This window comes from Taudactylus pleione, unplaced genomic scaffold (assembly GCF_031769625.1).
Source record: "Taudactylus pleione unplaced genomic scaffold, aTauple2 ptg000041l, whole genome shotgun sequence".
Lineage (NCBI taxonomy): Eukaryota > Metazoa > Chordata > Amphibia > Anura > Myobatrachidae > Taudactylus > Taudactylus pleione.
Window position 1 is genome coordinate 54,327,344 of NW_028284443.1, and position 18,021 is coordinate 54,345,364.

Consider the following 18,021-nt stretch of genomic DNA (forward strand, 5'->3'; position numbering starts at 1 on the left):
TTATAGAACAATCTTAGACGTTGAACCTGTTCAACAGAAGGTGGGTGGGGTTTTCTGGTTCAAAAGGTTTTGTCTGGTTTTGGACCAGAAAAAAGACTGAACTAAAAACCCAACACCTTGATAAAGACCAAAGAGATGGATGAAACGCGTTAGTGACTAGCTGTGGGGCCCCTGAGACTCATCCCAGAAGGTATTGCTTAATAGGGGAAGTATTACCCATATCTGCTGTTTTCTGTGCCTTTCAAAAAGGTCACCTCTGGTACGCTGCCACTGACTTACTTGTATATTTTACTGCATTACATTGAATAAATTGAGGATTTTACGCTATATTCTGTTCAGTCATATCTTGTTTTTCATACAAATCACCACAAAATAAACAGAGGGACAATTGCGTTTAATCATGCAGTGATTGGAAGAAACCAGGTGCAGGATATATTTATGAACAGATTACAAGGAAGATTCTCGAAGGAAGTAACATTGAACTTTTGGATATTTAAGGTTTAAGGAAATATCTGAGATATTTAACTTAATACATGACTGTGCCTTACCTGTGCACTTGAATTTGTATATTTTTTGACTGTATAAAAACCCAACCCACCTATGCTCTTGTGGAACAGGAATGGCAAGACCCAAGTACACAAAATACTGAATGGCCCCTTCAGAGCTAGTCTTTGTCTTGTCTCCTGGAAGACTAGTTGTGAAAATATGACCCTGCGTGGAAAAGCAGGTGCAAGAAACAGATTGTATGTGCAGTTATTTCTGGCAGGCTCACCAAAGACATTGTGGTGTCTGCCAGAGATTAGCTCCTCCTACTTGACATGGTTAATGCCTAGAAGGAGGATAGGTCTCCCTAAAGACCAGAATGTCCCTAGTGTACACAGCTGATAGACTAGCCAGCCCAACCCTAGCCACTGAGCAACGGAGGTCTAGCACCATGTTCCCGAGTGGTTAGCCCCTGTAACCGGGGCTAACCACTCTAAAATTATTTTCCTTATAAAGAAAGCACTCGCTTGGAATCAGGCCCCCTGGAACATGACCTACTGTCTGCAGAGCCACACCCAAAAACAGCAGCCACACAGGGTCCCCCAGTCACTACCTGCGCAGATGGATTCCCAATATAAAGACCATACCACATTGAGCTAGGAATGGTGGCAGAGGGGGAGAGGGGGTGGGGGTGCAGATTCAATTTAAGTGCCTAACTCCTGGATGAAGCTCTATTCAACAAGGTTCAAGAAACCAATTATGTTGCAACATAAATAAAGGTGATATATACACTGATCAGCCATAACAATAAAACCACCTGCCTAATATTGTGTAGATCCCCTCGTGCTGCAGAAACAGCTCTGACCTGTCGAGACATGGACTCCACCACAAGACTTCTGAAGGTGTCCTGTGGTATCTGGCACCAAGACGTTAGCAGCAGATTAAGTATGTAATTGCAAGGTGGGGCCTTCAAGGCTCTGATTTATTTTTCCAGAACATCTCACAGATGCTCATTCAGATTGAGATCTGGGGAATTAGGAGGCCAAGTTAAGGCCTTCAACTCGTCATGTTTCGCAAACCATTCCTAAACAATTTTTGCAGTGAGCATCATACTGCTGAAGGAGGCCATGGCATTGGCATTCTCTAATGGCAGTGAAGGAGTGTACAGCCATGGCCAAAAGTTCTGAGAATGACACAAGTATTGGTTTTCACAAAGTTTTGTCTGATGTTACTATGGTATACTGAAGTAAAATTACAAGCATTTCATAAGTGTCAAAGGTTTTTATTGACCATTACATCAAGTTTATGCAAAGAGTCAATATTTGCAGTGTTGATCCTTCTTTTTCAAGACCTCTGCAATTCACCCTGGCATGCTGTCAATCAACTTCTGGGCCGCATACTGATGGCCGCCCATTCTTGCCTAATCAATTGGAGTCTGTCAGAATTTGTGGGTTTTTGTTTGTCCACCCACCTCTTGAGGATTGACCACAAGTTCTCAATGGGAATAAGGTCTGATGAGTTTCCTGGCCATGGACCCAAAATTTCAATGTTTTGTTTCCCGAGCCACTTAGTTATCACTTTTGCCTTATGGCAAGGTGCTCCATCATGCTGGAAAAGGCATTGTTCGTCACCAAACTGTGCTTGGATGGTTGGGAGTAGTTGCTCTTGGAGGATGTTTTGATACCATTCTTTATTCATGGCTGTGTTCTTAGGCGACATTGAGAGTGAGCCCACTCACTTGGCTGAGAAGCAACCCCACACATGAATGGTCTCAAAATGCTTTACTGTTGGCATGGCACAGGACTGATGGTAGCACTCACCTTTCCTTCTCCGGACAAGCGTTTTTCCAGATACCCCAAACAATCTGAAAGGGGATTCATTATAGAAATTAACTTTACCCCAGTCCTCAGCAGTCCAAGACCATTCATGTGTAGGGTTGACAAAAAGGTCTAAAAACAATGAGGCAGCAAACTTTGTGAAAAGTAATACTTGTCATTCTCAACACTTTTGGCCATGGCTGTACTTGATACAGAACAATGTTTAGATAGGTGGAATGTGTCAAAGTAACACCCACATGAACAGAATCCAAGGATTCCAAGCAGAACATTGCCCAGATCATCACACTTGCCTTCTTCCCAAAGTGCTTTCTGGTGCAATCTCTTCACGACGCACACGCACACGGCCGTTCACATGATGTCAAAGAAAACGTAGTTATCAAACCTGGCCACCTTCTTTCATTGCTCTATGGTCTAGTTCTGATGCTCACACGCCCATTGTACAATCTTTCGGCGGTGGACAGGGGTCAGCTTGGGCACTCTGACCAATCCATACACAGCACGCTTCTGACACCTTTCTATCATATCCAGAATGTACGTTTTCAGCAAATTATGCTACAGTAGCTCTTCTGTGCAATAGGATGAGACTGGCTAATCTTCGCTGCCCACACCAAAAATCCTTGGGTGCCCATGACCCTGTCAACGGTTGACCTTCCTTGGATCACTTTTGGTAAGTAATAACCACTGCATACCAGGACCACCCCATAAGACAGATGTTCCTAAACTCCACCACTACAGTCCATGTTTTAAGGATATCCAGGCTTGCACAAGTGACTTAATTAGTACATCTGTCAATTTTAATTAACCTTCTGTATTCAAGCATGGATATCCTTAAAACATGGATATCCATGCTTGAGTACAGAAGGTTCTGACCCACGTGAATCTTTTGGAAATGTTTCTGACCCACGTGGATCTTTGCTCTTAACAGGAGTTTTGCGGTTTCTGTTCCTAGTTCTGCCTCACCACCAGCGGCATTATATCCCAGCTGAGAGCTACCAGGCCGTAAGCATGCACAAAGCACAGCTAGTCAGCACACAGTTTCTCTGGTGATAGTGTGGGATTCACCCACTCATGATCTTCTCACCAGCCACTCCATTTATCATAACGCTGTGAGTGTTTACACAGAGGCTGGACATCTAAACAATTGTAATATACTGTGGCTTAACAACAGCACACATGTTACTCTACTGAGGCTGGTGCAGTGTCTACCCTGCATTGATTCTGGGCTCTGAAGGGTTATGCAGCTGGGAATACTGCTAGGACAGCTGACCTGTGAGTCTGGTGAGGGTGAGAACAAACAGTTCACATTATGTTATTTTATTAACTCATTTTTCTTTCTTACTGCATTCAGTTTTCACTGACCAACAGTGGGAATTCATTAGCATTACAATAAATTTTTCACCACTAATGGACCTTGGTGCATTAACTTTTAAGCATAATCTATACTAATATCAGTGGGCTTAACAATTGTGTGGACCCAGTTTAATCAATGTGAATGTACTCATATTGGAACAGTGAGAGCCTGATTCAGAGATAATGCACTAATGCGATTGCCATTTGCGATTTTGCACGGACCACAGCTGCGAAAACATGCTAATTGTTCCAAAGCTTAGTCATCTCATCTGCATCCGATGTCACGTACCAGCGTAAATATTGGTAACACTGACCAGCTATGCAGCCCTTGTGGAAGGTCTGACCTGTCTCTAATACAGCGTCTCTCCAGACATGCAGAGAGCTCTCGTGCTGTGTAGGAGGTAGCAATGGCTAATTTATGCACGCCCATGTAACAGCGTGTAAACGGTAAGAGACACCTGCAGTTTTTTAAAGGGATTCATGGATCCCCAGTAAGAAATAACTGTCTGGCAAGTGCCATTTAAAAGGACAACTGCCCTATTTTTTGCCTTTGATGCATTATAAAATTACTACAAAGGCTGTAATGGCTATGTTACCCTTCATTATTATTTTAAGGCGCAAATTCTTCAGCGCCAGGAAGTTAAAGTAATATTTGCATATTAAAACATAATAAAGCAAGTACAGATAAAAGTACAAATTGTACAACGGCAAGTTACACAATTAAGTATTACTTTTGAAACTACAGTTTAAACCTAAAACCTTAACTTACATAACTCTCAAAAAGTTAGCCATTAAACATTAGAACATTCAAGATAGACATTAGTACATTCAAGGTGCACTAACGCAACTGCAAAGATTAATGTTAAAAGTTTAAATGCAATTAAACTGCTTGAATGTCCTTTGAATATCAACTTTGAAAAAAAACAAAAAACAAAACTTACGGTTCTGTAGCATCTGCATGATGTGCTCCTTGATCATGGGGAGCACAATCTTTCCACCCAGACCGCAGGCCATTCTGTCCAGGGCACTTTCACCAGCCACGGCATTGCTGAATTAAGGGAACAGATGATTGGGGTACAGGTTAAAGGAGCCATTTACAAAAAGACAGACTCAGGGTAGGCAACGTGTGGCACTACAGCTGTTGTGGAATATACATCCCAGCGTGCAGTGTCAGTTTTAGTATGCCCTAAAAGCAAACCTGGGTAGCTGGAGTGCCACAGGTTGCCTACTCCTGAGCTAGACAAACATGAAAAGGATTATATTCTGCAATTACTAGGTTGGCCCTGTAAAATGTATGGTGGAGACAACTTTAATTTATTAGGGTTTAGAGTAAAAACACCTGACTTTATAGCCATGCTAGATTTATGTATTTAAAAAGAAAACGCTGCGATTACCCAAAAATGCTTATTGCATGCATATAGAATACCTGTCAAAATCATCATCTTCCAGCTCATCTGCATTTGACCAATCTTCATCTTCTTCCAAATCTACCATCATTGCCAACATCTGCGGTACTGAGGGGGAAAACAAAATATTTATTAAGTTCTGATCTTAAACTAAGTATTTCAATGAACAGGACATGATTCTTGGAGCTACACACATTAATCAACTTCCTAATATATATTAAACAGTCCTTTAGCTTTTACTCAACTGCAGATAATCAAAGATTACTTACTGCCCTGGGCAACAATACTAGTATGCTTCCTTAGCATTGCTGCTGCAGTCTCAGAAAGGGTGACAATAACCTCAAGCGCCAACTGTCTCTGCATGTTGCTTAAAGTGGTGTCTGCGCAAAGCTACATGAAAAGAAAAGTAAAGCTTGGCTTAATGTATTTTTCAGATGTGACAACAATGTATTTTTTTGGATATATTCGTACCTTCAAGCTTAGTTGCAATGTTGCTTCCAGGTGGGGTCTCAAATACTTAGGAACCGTATCTGCAATTTCCACCAGTGACTTCAGGACTGAGTCATCATTCTGATAGCAGGATTCATTAACAGACTAAACAGAGCAGAAAGATATATACATAAAACGCACTAAAAGCAAATGAATCAACTTTACATACCCAAAAAACAGTTTGCACAAAGTTTGCTGCTTCCGTGTTTTTAGACCTTTTTGTCAGATGTTACTATGGTATATTGAAGCAAAATTACAAGCATTTCATAAGTGTCAGAGGCTTTTATTGACAATGACATTAAGTTTATGAGAGTCAATATTTGCAGTGTTGACCCTTCTTTTTCAAGACCTCTGCAATTCCCCCGGGCATGCTGTCAATCAACTTCTGAACCATATACTGACTGATGGCCGCCCATTCTTGCCTAACCAATTGCTTGGAGTCTGTCAGAATTTGTGTGTTTGTTTGGTCACCCACCAGTGATCGCAAAATTCACGCTATAGCAAGTTTTTACACTCTACAGGGAGTGAGGGACCCAGTTTTTAAAAATGATCGGGTCCTGCAGGACGCGCTATGACTCACTGACATCTGGCATTCCTCAGTGTCTCCCCAGCCAATCGCTGCTGGCAGCCTCCACTGAACGCCTCCCGCATTGGCTGAAAAAATGTCTAGCTTCTCCCCTAGTGTTGTCTGTGGAATGGCAGCATTCTCCAGTCTGTCATGTGGATCTCCTGGTTCTTTAAGCCTTACCACTAGCTGCATTACTTTTCAGCTGAGAGGCACCAGGCGTGTAGTCAGCACAGCATCACCGGTGATATAGTGGGATTCACCCACACATCACCTCCCCAGCGGCTCCTTTCAGCCTGATCACGCTGTCATTGTTTACACACAGGCTACCCGGACAGCAGATCAGTTCTAATTTACTGTGGCCGGGTCACCACTTAATCACAGCACACATGCCTCTCATGCTACATAGGAATTAGCAATGGCTAATTAATGCACGCCCATGTAATGGCGTTTAAACAGTCAGACATGCCTGCGTTTTTCTAAACACCCCGTTACCTCCCCCAAAAGCTGACTACCTGTCACTAACTTTGCAAATCGGTTCTGTGTGTGCGGAATAGCAAGACAATCGCTGCATGTGCACAGTGCGGCTTATATGCATGAACAGTAGCAAAAAAAAAAAAAAATCGCTTGAGCCAAGTTAAAAATCAGCATTGCGTACATCTCTAAATCAGGCCCTTAAATGCTGAGGTGATTTAGCAGCTGAAAAAAGCTTGCTTGAGCTTACTAACCCACATAGACATCAGAACAGCTGTGCATTACATAGCTGGTATTATTGAGTTTCATATTTATTGAGATTTCTGCACTATTATTGACCCACATGATTTTATATTGCTCGTTGATATTTATGGATTTATCTAATTTCAACAATTTTATGTGATTATTGCCCAAGCTGCCAACTGCCCCCAACACCAGCACTGTCCCAACTGCTGTCTGCCCTTAGCCCCCCTCTCTGTTCTTAACTCAAAATGAGTGTGACTTTCCATACTATACAGTATGTATAGGGCATGTGGGATGGTCTAATGACATATGGGAAGCTCAAAAGCATAAATTGGGATGGGACGCAGAAATTGTGGAGTAGGACCCTAATTTTTTTTAAAGTGAGGGGTCCCTGAGAATCATTTTTTTTCGCTCAGCACAATCACTGCCCGCCTCTTGAGGATTGACCACAAGTTCTCAATGGGATTAAGGTCTGGGGAGTTTCTTGGCCATGGACCCAAAATTTCGATATTTTGTTCCCCGAGTCACTTATCACTTTTGCCTTATGGCAAGGTGCTGCATCATGCTGGAAAAGGCATTGTTAGTCACCAAACTGTTCTTGGATGGTTGGGAAAAGTTGCTCTTGGAGGATGTTTTTGGTACTATTATTTATTCATGGCTGTATTCTTAAGCAAAAATGTGAGTGATCCCATTCCCTTGGCTGAGAAGCGACCCCACACATGAATGGTCTCAGGATGCTTTACTGTTGGCATGACACAGGACGAACACTTTTGGAGGATGGCCTGGTGTCAAGAAGGGCAGCAAAAAATCCATGTCCCTCCAGGAAAAACATCAGGGACAGACTGATATTCTGCAAAAGGTACAGGGACTGGACTGTTGAGGACTGGGGAAAAGTTATTTTCTCTGATGAATCCCCTTTCAGATTGTTTGGGGCATCTGGAAAAACGCTTGTCCAGGGAAGGAAAGGAGCGCTACTGTCAGTCCTGCGTCATGCCAACAGTAAACCATCCTGAGACCATTCATGTGTGGGGGTTGCGAGTGATCCCACTCCCTTGGCTAAGAACACAGCCATGAATAAAGAATGGTTCCAAACATCCTCCAAGAGCAACTTCTCCCAACCATTTAAGAACAGTTTGGTGACAAACAATGCCTTTTCCAGCATGATGGAGCACCTTGTCATAAGGCAAAAGTGACAACTAAGTGGCTCGGGAAAGAAAAGATTGGGTCGAAATTTTGGGTCCATGGCCAGGAAATTCCCCAGACCTTAATCCCATTGAGAACTTGTGGTCAATCCTCAAGAGACAAACAAAAACCCACAAATTCTAACAAACTCCAAGCATTGGTTAGGCAAGAATGGGCGGCCATCAGTCAGTATGTGGCCCAGAAGTTGATTGACAGCATGCCCGGGCGGATTGCAGAGGTCTTGAAAAAGAAGGGTCAACACTGCAAATATTGACTCTCATAAACTTAATGTCATTGTCAATAAAAGCCTCCGACACTTATGAAATGCTTGTAATTTTGCTTCAATATACCATAGTAACATCTGACAAAAAGGTCTAAAAACACGGAAGCAGCAAACTTTGTGAAAATCAATACTTGTGTTATTCTCAAAACTTTTGGCCATTGCTGTACATTGCATAAACTAAGTAGTGCCTATTTAGGAAGATTTTTATTTTTTTTGTTCTCAAAAAACCCTGGAGGAGCAAAATGATGGAAGGTCCAGTGCTGTTTGGCTGTCACACTCCAATTCCTTAATTAGGACCTAGAAAGCAGCAATGCCTGAGGACCCTCCAAAAGAGAAATACAGATTTTCGAGAATCCGTAAAGCGCACTGCTTCCACAGATTTCCAGGAAGCAACCTGCTGCAATGGAGCTGAGCAAACACCAGCTCCCAGCGCTGTAGGATTATGCCTTTGGGGTGTAGTCAAGAATCAGTAAAATTTCTGGAAGTCAGTCATGGACCCTGTATCAGTAGCTCCTAACCTGGCTCTAGTTGCACATTAATAGGGGAAAGAAGCACACTGCCACTACAACCAGTTTAATAACCAAACTGTCTGTACATTATGATGCTAGACCTAGCTACACCAAATTTGGCAGGGTGGTGTAGTTTGATCAGGATTAGGTTTTTGTCTATGTTTGAACCTCACCTGGGACACATGAGGTTCAAACCTAGGCCGAAATGAGGGACACTTAATTACACAGGTTCCAGGGTTGGCTCAAGTGGAAATGGACTATCTGCTAAAAACCTGTGTGAAAGCTTAAAAAGTATCCTTTTAACCTCAGTCTTGCAAGTGTCAAACTTTAATGACTCATGCAAGTTCATATTAAATCCAGACTTAGGGGGTGATTCAGCATCGGAAGGATTTGCAAAGCAGCAGGCAGCTTTGCAATTCCATCCTTGCAAATGCTGCAGCAGGAGGGAGGTGTATGACACCCCCTGCTGCATTTGCGGCCCCAGAACTGCTACCAAGGTCACAGACTGGGATCACCATTGCAATCATCGGTGCTCGCGATGGTGTACGGCACTGGGCCTCCGGCCAGCTAAGTAAGCCTCAGCTTACCCAGGCTGGCAGGCTTGCGAGGCCTGGAAACTGCATCCATCTGCGCAGCTCCTGGCATTGCCACTCCCTGAAAATGGGGCGGACACGACCCAGTTTCCAGTAACTCCAGCCGACCCTGCCTTAAAGGCCTCTGCCTGTCAATCAGACCGAGGCATCGAAGGGGCTGCGTGTGATTTTGCTGAATGGGTCCCATTCGGCACTCTCACAGAAGGGGTCCAGCGCAAATCCAGATAATCGGGAATCTGCGTTCAGCAATGCTGAATCAGCCGCTTAGGGGGGTATCCAATTAGCCGAGGTAAATCACTGCGGCTAATTATCTCGTCTGGGGCTATTCAATTAGCCCCAAAGGCGGCACATATCAGGGATTTTGCTTCATCAGCCCCTGGCAGGTGAAACCAAATCTCCGATATGGTGTTTTTCTCCCGATCACGGCAGAGAAAATACATGGGTCTGCGACTTATTGCGGATCCTATGTAATTTCGTGAGAGAATGAGAATATATATAGTGGGCAACATAGCAAATACTTAAAAGGTCCAGGAATACCAAAGCGTTCAAGGTGTTGACTTGGGCTCCAAATATCCCAGATCTAAAGCCAACTGAGCATCTGTGGAATGTGCTGGAAAAACAAGTCAGCCATGGAGTCACCACCCCTCAAGTTAAAGGACTTAAAAGTTCTGATGCCAACGTCTGTGCCACAAACCACAGGACACATTCAGAGGTCCTGTGGAGCCTATGCCTCGATGGTCAGTGCTGTTTTGGCAGCACGAGGTGGGAGCTAAACAATATTAGACACGTGGTTTTAAGGTTATAGCTGTGGGTATATGTATCTATATATCTCTTTCTATATATAGCCAAAAAAGAACACACTGTGCTTCAATGTGTAAGTGAATTCACTTATTTTAACAGGTAATTCAAATGAATATTAAATGACAATTAAATTAAAAAGAGGAGCCATTTTAAAACGATCTGCATTTTAAGTGACCTAAAGGTATTAAAGACCATACAAATACAAAATTAAAAGGTTCACTATGATCTTACCTGCAAGATGCCAGGTAATAAGTCTGCAAAGTGCTTTAGCAATGGAATATTGTGTTCATTGGCCAAGACAAATGCACCAGCAGCTCTAGCAGATAGTGTCCTGATCTATAAGTGGAAAGAACAGCATGATAAAGAATATATGCCAGAAACGCATTATTAGTAACAGCCTGAATTGGATCAGAAGTACACTATGCAAAGCATTTCAAGAAACAAAAAAAAAATTTGAGGAACATGCAAGATTGTCATAGTTAAACACAAACCTAATAGCTACTATGTGAAGTATAGAACAGTTATAAAGCCTGGCAATACACATCATGCCAAAACCATCACCTACAAGGAGGTATCACATAGCCTAGAGGGGCAATAAGTAACAGGAGGTAGTGTAGCTTTAAGAGACCTGTTACCACTTCTACAATTTGTACTTTGTGGTGTAAAATGTTTGGGAAATTTAAGGACGGGGAGAGTGGATTTTACAACATAAGGCCTTTAATTACATAACTTAATATATATTGTAACAGTTTAAAAACATTAGCATAGTCATTCTCAAATCATAATTGTTTGAAATATCACAGAAACATGTCCTTAATATATACTAACTACATAAAGCAGCCACTGTGAAATACTACATTTCTGAAACAGCATACTGCATATTATATAGAAGTGGATAGTTACCCCAGGATTATTTTGGTCCTGCATGCACTGTACAAGCATTCTTTTGATTACTTCTAGGTAATGTTGTTGCTGATTTCCAAATATACCAGGGAAGTTCCTGAGAAAATTTAAGCATGGTTAGACAACTTAATTCCTTTAGGTGCTACATATAAAAACATAGATCAGATATCAGGGCCTTCATATGAAACTACAGGTCTACGACAAAGGGTTCTGGTAGAAACTTACTTTCACTGCTGGTTAAGCACTTCTCAGCTCACTGAGCCCAAAATAGACTACAGAAACATAGGGACAGGAGAACCAAGTATATTTACAAGTGTATATTTATAATGATAAAGAATCTAATATAACTTACTACTAACTGAAGCCTGATTTTTTTCATGTAACAATTGGGAGAGTCAATTCAGCATGATGCTGAATAGCCTCGGGAAGGGAGTTCCTGGAGCTATTCAATTCACCACGCTGTTGAGTCCTACTACAGGATTTCTGCTCATGCCCTCCTGAGGTGCAAGCAGAAATCCAATTTAAGTGTCGATCCTCGATGCCATTTTCCGGCTTAGCGTGGCAGTAACAGCCTTGCGGCTGGCACTGTAGTCAGATAATGCCGGTTACTGCGAATAAACACCCAACAATAACTTAACAAGACATTAATTATATAACTATATTAACAAACAGCAAATTACTCAGAAAAGGGAATATATATATTTGTAGTGTTGAAAACTAAAGTAGTAAAACATAATTAGAGTGAAAAGAATAATATGAGATATGGTAAGAACTTACCCTTGTTATCTCTATTTCTACGAAGTCCATAGGGTTCCACAGGATACCTTGGGGGGTATAGGCGATGGCGGCAGACATCCAGGCACCACAGAGTTAAAAACTTCTCCATCCTCCCAGGATGCACCGGGGTCCCTCTCCTATACCCCGCCCCCGAGCCTCAGGCACTCAGTTTCGTCACAAGCCATAGGCCGAAGGAGGATAGAGAGAGAGAGAAGAAAGTCTGGAACACACAAGAATCATTCTCACCAGAGGGAGATGGAAAAACCGGTGACCAAAATCACAGCCCATCTGCAGTACAGGTGCGACAGGGCAGGAGTCCTGTGGAACCCTATGGAGTTCGTAGAAATAGAGATAACAAGGGTAAGTTCTTACCCTATCTCATTTTCTACTTCAGGGTCCATAGGGTACCACAGGATACCTTGGGGATGTCCCAAAGCAGTATGCTTCAAGGGTGGGGACGCTCCTGTGCTGAGAGGAGAATCTGTCGCCCGAAGGAAGCATCCTGAGAGGCGTAGGTATCAAAAGCATAATACCGTACGAAAGTATGGACAGATGACCACGTGGCCGCCTTGCAAAGCTGAACAGCTGAGGCGCCACATCGAGCTGCCCACGAAGGACCCACAGACCTAGTGGAATGAGCCTTAACAGAAGATGGAACAGGAAGGCCATCGTGAGCAAAAGCTTCAGAGATAGCCAGTCGAATCCATCCTGCCAATGTTTCTTTAGTGGCAGGCCAACCTCTTTTGTGGAAGCCACAAAGGACAAAAAGTCTGACTTCCAACAGACAGAAGTGCAATCCACATAGATTTTCAAGGCCCGCACCACATCCAAGGTGGCCTCACCAACCAAAAGGTCCACTGAAGTAAACGATGGTACAATAATTTCCTCGTTGATATGGAAACTAGATACCACCTTTGGAAGAAACCCAGGACGAGTGCACAGCACAGCACTGTTTCTATGAAAAATTAGAAATGGAGGTCTACATGAGAGCGCTCCCAATTCCGAAACCCTTCTGGCCGAAGTAATAGCCAGAAGGAATACAGTCTTAATGGTTAGCCATTTCAAATCCACTGAGCCCAGTTGTTCAAATGGCGGTCCTTGAAGAGTCTTCAAGACCACAGCCAGATCCCATGGTGCCACAGGTGGAACAAAGGGAGGCTGAATAAGAAGCACCCTTTGCATAAAGGTACGGACATCAGGAAGCATAGCAATCCTACGATGAAACCACACTGAAAGTGCAGACACCTGTACCTTTAGGGAAGCTAGACGAAGACCCTGGTCTAAACCCGCCTGTAAGAAGGCCAAAACCCTGGACAATCTGAACACCTGAGGAGCATAACCTCTAGTGCGACACCACTGGAAGAAAGCCCGCCACACTCTGGTAGATGTTGGCAGATGAAGGCTTCCGAGCTCTCAGCATGGTGTTGACCACCGAACTGGAGAAACCTCTGGACCTCAAGAGGGCAGTCTCAATTACCACGCCGTCAAAGACAGCCGACTCAGGTCCGGATGAAGGCAAGGATCCCGACGTTGAGGCAACAGCGGAGTGTCCACTGAGAGACTCTGAAGATCCGTGTACCAGTGCCGCCTGGGCCACGCTGGAGCAATCAGCAGTAGCGTGCCGCCTTCTTGCTTGAATTTGCGTATCAATCGAGGAAGAAGGGAGAACGGAGGGAAGAGGTACGCATACTGGAAGGTCCACTTGACCGCCAGAGCGTCCACTAGACAAGCCTTTGCGTCTTTTGTTCTTGACCCGAACATTGGCAGTTTGTTGTTGTGTCGTGAGGCCATGAGATCCATCTCTGGAAGGCCCCACTTGTTCACCAGTAGCTGACAACTCCTGGTGAAGAGACCACTCTCCTGGATGCACGTCTTGACGGCTGAGAACACCTGGTATGAACACTGCTGATATTGCGGTGAGATGCTTTTCCGCCCATACTAGAATGCGGGACACCTCTGTCAGAGCCGCATGACTGCGATTCCCTCCTTGGCGGTTTATGTATGCCGCCGTGGTGGCGTTGTCCAACTGTACCTGCACAGGTTTACCCTGCAGGACCTGTCTTGCTTGCTGGAGAGTCTTGAATACTGCCCGCAGTTCCAATATGTTTATTGGAAGAGCAGCTTCTACCGATGTCCACCTTCCCTGAAAGAAATGTGGACCCATCACCGCTCCCCAGCCTCGGAGACTGGCATCCGTCGTGAGGCGTCTAGCCACCAGGCCAGAGATAATCGCACCTCCGGGGAAAGCACCATAGTCTGTGTCTTTATCCTTTGGGGCGACCCATTCCATCCGGAGAGGATCAGCTTCTGCAGAGGTCTTGAGTGAAACTGGGCAAACTCCACCATGTCGAACATAGATACCATGGATCCCAGTAACCTCATTGCCGACTGAATAGACACCCGGCGACTCTGCAGGCAAAGAGGGACCTTTGCCTGTAACGCAGAGAACTTTCCTCCCGTCACCAAGATCCTCTGATGTTGGGAATCCAACAGAGCTCCTAGATGAAGCATCCTCTGTGATGGTACCATGGAGGACCAATTTATCAGCCAGCCGAGACTGTTAGTTGCAGATGGCGCTGAAGTTTCTCTGAGGACTCCGCCAGTAACAGGAGATTCGCCAGATAAGGTAACAGGCGGACTCCCTGCAACCGCAGGTGGGCTGCCATGACGGCCATAACTTTGGTGAACACCCGAGGTGCTGTAACCAGACCGAAGGGCAGAGCCTGAAACTGGAAGTGGTCCTTGACCACTGCAAATCTGAGGAAGCACTGGTGTGCTGGGACAACAGAGATATGCAGGTAAGAATCCTGAATATCCAACGACACCATGAAATCCCCAGGTTCCATTGCTAAAATAATGGAATGCAGGGTCTCCATCCTGAACCGAGGAACCCTCAGAAATTTGTTGAGGGATTTGAGGTTGAGTATTGGCCGATAGGACCTATCGGGTTTCTGCACCAGAAAAAGATTAGAGTAATACCCCAATCCCTTCTGAGACAAAGGAACTGGCACTATAACTCCATTCTGGAGCATCGAGTGCATTACCTTCTTGAGTTCCCGGGCCTTGTCCTGATTGGACGGAAGGCCCATGGTGAAAAATCGGCTGGGAGGCCTCCTGCGGAAGGAGAGGGCGTACCCCTGAGAGACCACTTCTCTGACCCATGTGTCTGAAGTGGTCAGACACCAGCTTTGGGCGAATTTCAGAAGTCGGCCTCCCACTTTGAGGTCCCCCAAAGAGAGGCCTGTCCCGTCAGGCCGAAGGTTTGTCATCGGACTTGGGAATGGGATGTCTGGTACTCCAGGCCTGCTTCCTGGGCTTTGCAGGTTTCTTGGCAGCAGTCCTCTAGGAAAGGACTGTACCCTGGGTCTGTTCTGCGTTCTGTAGGGCCGAAAGGACGAAGAACCAACTCCTGATGGGACAGTAGTGGAAGACAGACACGCAGACTTAGATGCTGCCGAAGTATCCACAATTTTGTCTAGATCAGGGCCAAACAGCACTTCTCCATTGAAGGGTAACCCCTCCAAACCCTTTTTGGAATCAGCATCCGCCTTCCAAGAACGGGATACGACGAGCCGCCACTGCTGCCGAGGAGATCTTGGACGCCATGAGGCCCATATCTAAAGCTGCCTCATTAATGAAGGTAGCTGAGTCCCTTAAATTACCCACCAACTCCACCTGTTCAGGTGACGAGTCTGGGTCCAGGGATGCCTCCAAGGTATCAGCCCAGTGCTCCATAGCTTTGCCACCCATCACACGGCCAAAGCCGGTCTGACACCTCCTGCAAGGGAATAAATCATTTTCAAACATATTTCTACCCTGCGATCCGTTGGATCCTTTAAGGAGGACAAAGAGGGCATAGGCAACGTAGCACTCTTTACTAGACGTGTGAATCCACCTGTGGCGGGTTATCCCATTTTGCAAAATTATCTGCAAAAGGGTATGCCACCGCAAACCGTCTAGGGGGCTGGTAACGCTTACCCGGCGTTTTCCACGCCTCCTCTAAATGATCCACTAGCTGATCAGATAGGGGAAACACCGTAGCATCACTTTTAATATCCTTGAAAAAGGCATATTTTTATTTAGTTACATGAGGAGAGTCATCCTCAATAACCAAGGCCGTGCGCACCGCACGTATGAGCCATCATCTGTCGTCACAGCATCCTGATCTTGATGAGGTTGCAGCTGACGCTTCTGCGCCCGCACAGACGACTCGCCCTGTAACATCTCTGATAGCTTTTGTACTGAGGTAGACAGTGAATTAGCCCACGCAGGTTCATGGATGACCTGAGGGGGCGACAACAGGAAACTCTGAGGTACTATTAACTGTGTAGGAAACCCCTGCATAGGGGACAACACCATAGACTGCTGTGAGACCCCCATCTGGGGACACGCAGGGGTTGTCGTTAACTGGCCCACCAGGATAGTAAGTGCCGTAGCAAAACAAGCCCATGGTAGCTCCTGCACAAGTGTAGTGACAGAAGTCGGCCGTGCCAACCGCAGGCACGCCTTACATAATCCATCAGTTACCATCACCCTCTGCCAATGGTACCTTGCATACAGTACACTTAGGCAGAATGGGGAAATCGTGCTCACTGTCAGACATACTGAGTGTGTGACCCGGAGCTGTATGTGACCACCGCACTTCACAACAAGTTGTATAGTGAGGTATAAATCCCCCGTGCAACACCGCACCGCAAGGGCTTGTTAGCAGAGAAGAAAAACAGGGATAGGGAAAATAGCTGACAGTATGTGAAAGTAACAGACAGCCGCGCTAGCCCAAAGTCACATACAATGCAGAATATTGAAAACCCTGCAGTATCTGCGCTTCATCAACTAACCAGACCTCAGCCTGGTAGGAAACAGCGCTGCATACACTGACCTTGCACCGGAGGAGAGATATGCAGGGGGACCCAGACCACGATGCCCGCGTTAACAGCTTCCAGCAGCGTTTGCCACATGTATTAAAATGGCCACCGAGGAGCAGAGGGAGGGCCGGTCCGGGGGCGAAGCGCATGCAGGCGCCTAACCACCTTGTGGAGAGGCCGTGTGCAGAGGGGGAGGCGCAGGCTGCTTAGCAGGTAAAGCGCGCTCCCCTGGCATGCATTTAACCCCTGGGATGCTGGAAATTTACTTTTTCTGTCCAGTCCTCAGTCCCAGGGGGTAGTGGAAAGCGCAGGGATCAGTAGCCTGGTTCCATACTGCAGCCAGTCCCCAGGGAGCCCCCTGCCTGGGGACTAAGGACTGTGCTATTTGGCTGGGACCCACCGCGGGACTTTGCCGCTTACCTGAACCCCCGTAAATCCAGGCAAAGTCCGGGCAACCGGGGCCACCGCTAGCTGTGACCCCAGTCACCCACCAGCATCCCCGGATCAGTACCGGCATTCTGGTACCAGCGGGGTGTAGGAGCGACGACATGGACGTCAGTACAGACGGTCCATGTTGTCTGCTCGTTAGATGTGCAGCCACAGCTGCATTGAAGAACTTCAGGGGCCTGCAGACCCCCACTCTGTACGGTGCATCTGACTTCGGCCAGGCACCAACGAAAACTGAGTGCCTGAGGCTCGGGGGCGGGGTATAGGAGAGGGACCCCAGTGCATCCTGGGAGGATGGAGACGTTTTTAACTCTGTGGTGCCTGGATGTCTGCCGCCATCGCCTATACCCCCAAGGTATCCTGTGGATACCCTATGGACCCTGAAGTAGAAAGGGGTGGTAAAAATTCATTATATTTGTATTGGACTTCATATCGATCACATTAATATAGATGTACAAATTAATATTTGACATAGAGAGATATATTGAGTAACATTGTATCTATACATGGCGACTGTGGGTAATTTATTACAGGTGTGTATACCGTGAAATAGCATCAGGCCATCGTCCCCACCTGTAACACTTCTCATGGCCGCGTCTGTATAACAGTGCAGACACACATTGGGCAGCAGGAGAGCAATACGGTGCCTTTATTTTGTATGCTGTCACATAGCACAGTTGTAAGGAAAGCAACAGCTATAAAACAGATCATTTTCATTGAACCCATCTGTCCAACCTGTAGACTTACAAAATAATGAACAAGTTGTCAAATTTGATAGAATTGGGGTAAGGGAAGTGCTCAAGCACCTTAATA

The 18,021-nt window shown here is 45.4% G+C and overlaps 1 protein-coding gene across 1 annotated transcript in view; it reads right to left on the bottom strand.

The window, feature by feature from the left end:
- The window catches only part of IPO5 (importin 5), a 98,425-nt gene that overhangs the window by 54,761 nt on the left and 25,643 nt on the right, over nt 1-18,021 (bottom strand). Inside the window, exons 5-10 of the mRNA XM_088458816.1 lie at nt 11,120-11,216; nt 10,448-10,552; nt 5,549-5,671; nt 5,347-5,467; nt 5,098-5,185; nt 4,613-4,719 (exon numbers count right to left, since the gene is read on the bottom strand). Coding sequence (XP_088314942.1) covers nt 4,613-4,719; nt 5,098-5,185; nt 5,347-5,467; nt 5,549-5,671; nt 10,448-10,552; nt 11,120-11,216 — 641 coding nt within the window. The remainder of the gene's footprint in view (nt 1-4,612; nt 4,720-5,097; nt 5,186-5,346; nt 5,468-5,548; nt 5,672-10,447; nt 10,553-11,119; nt 11,217-18,021) is intronic.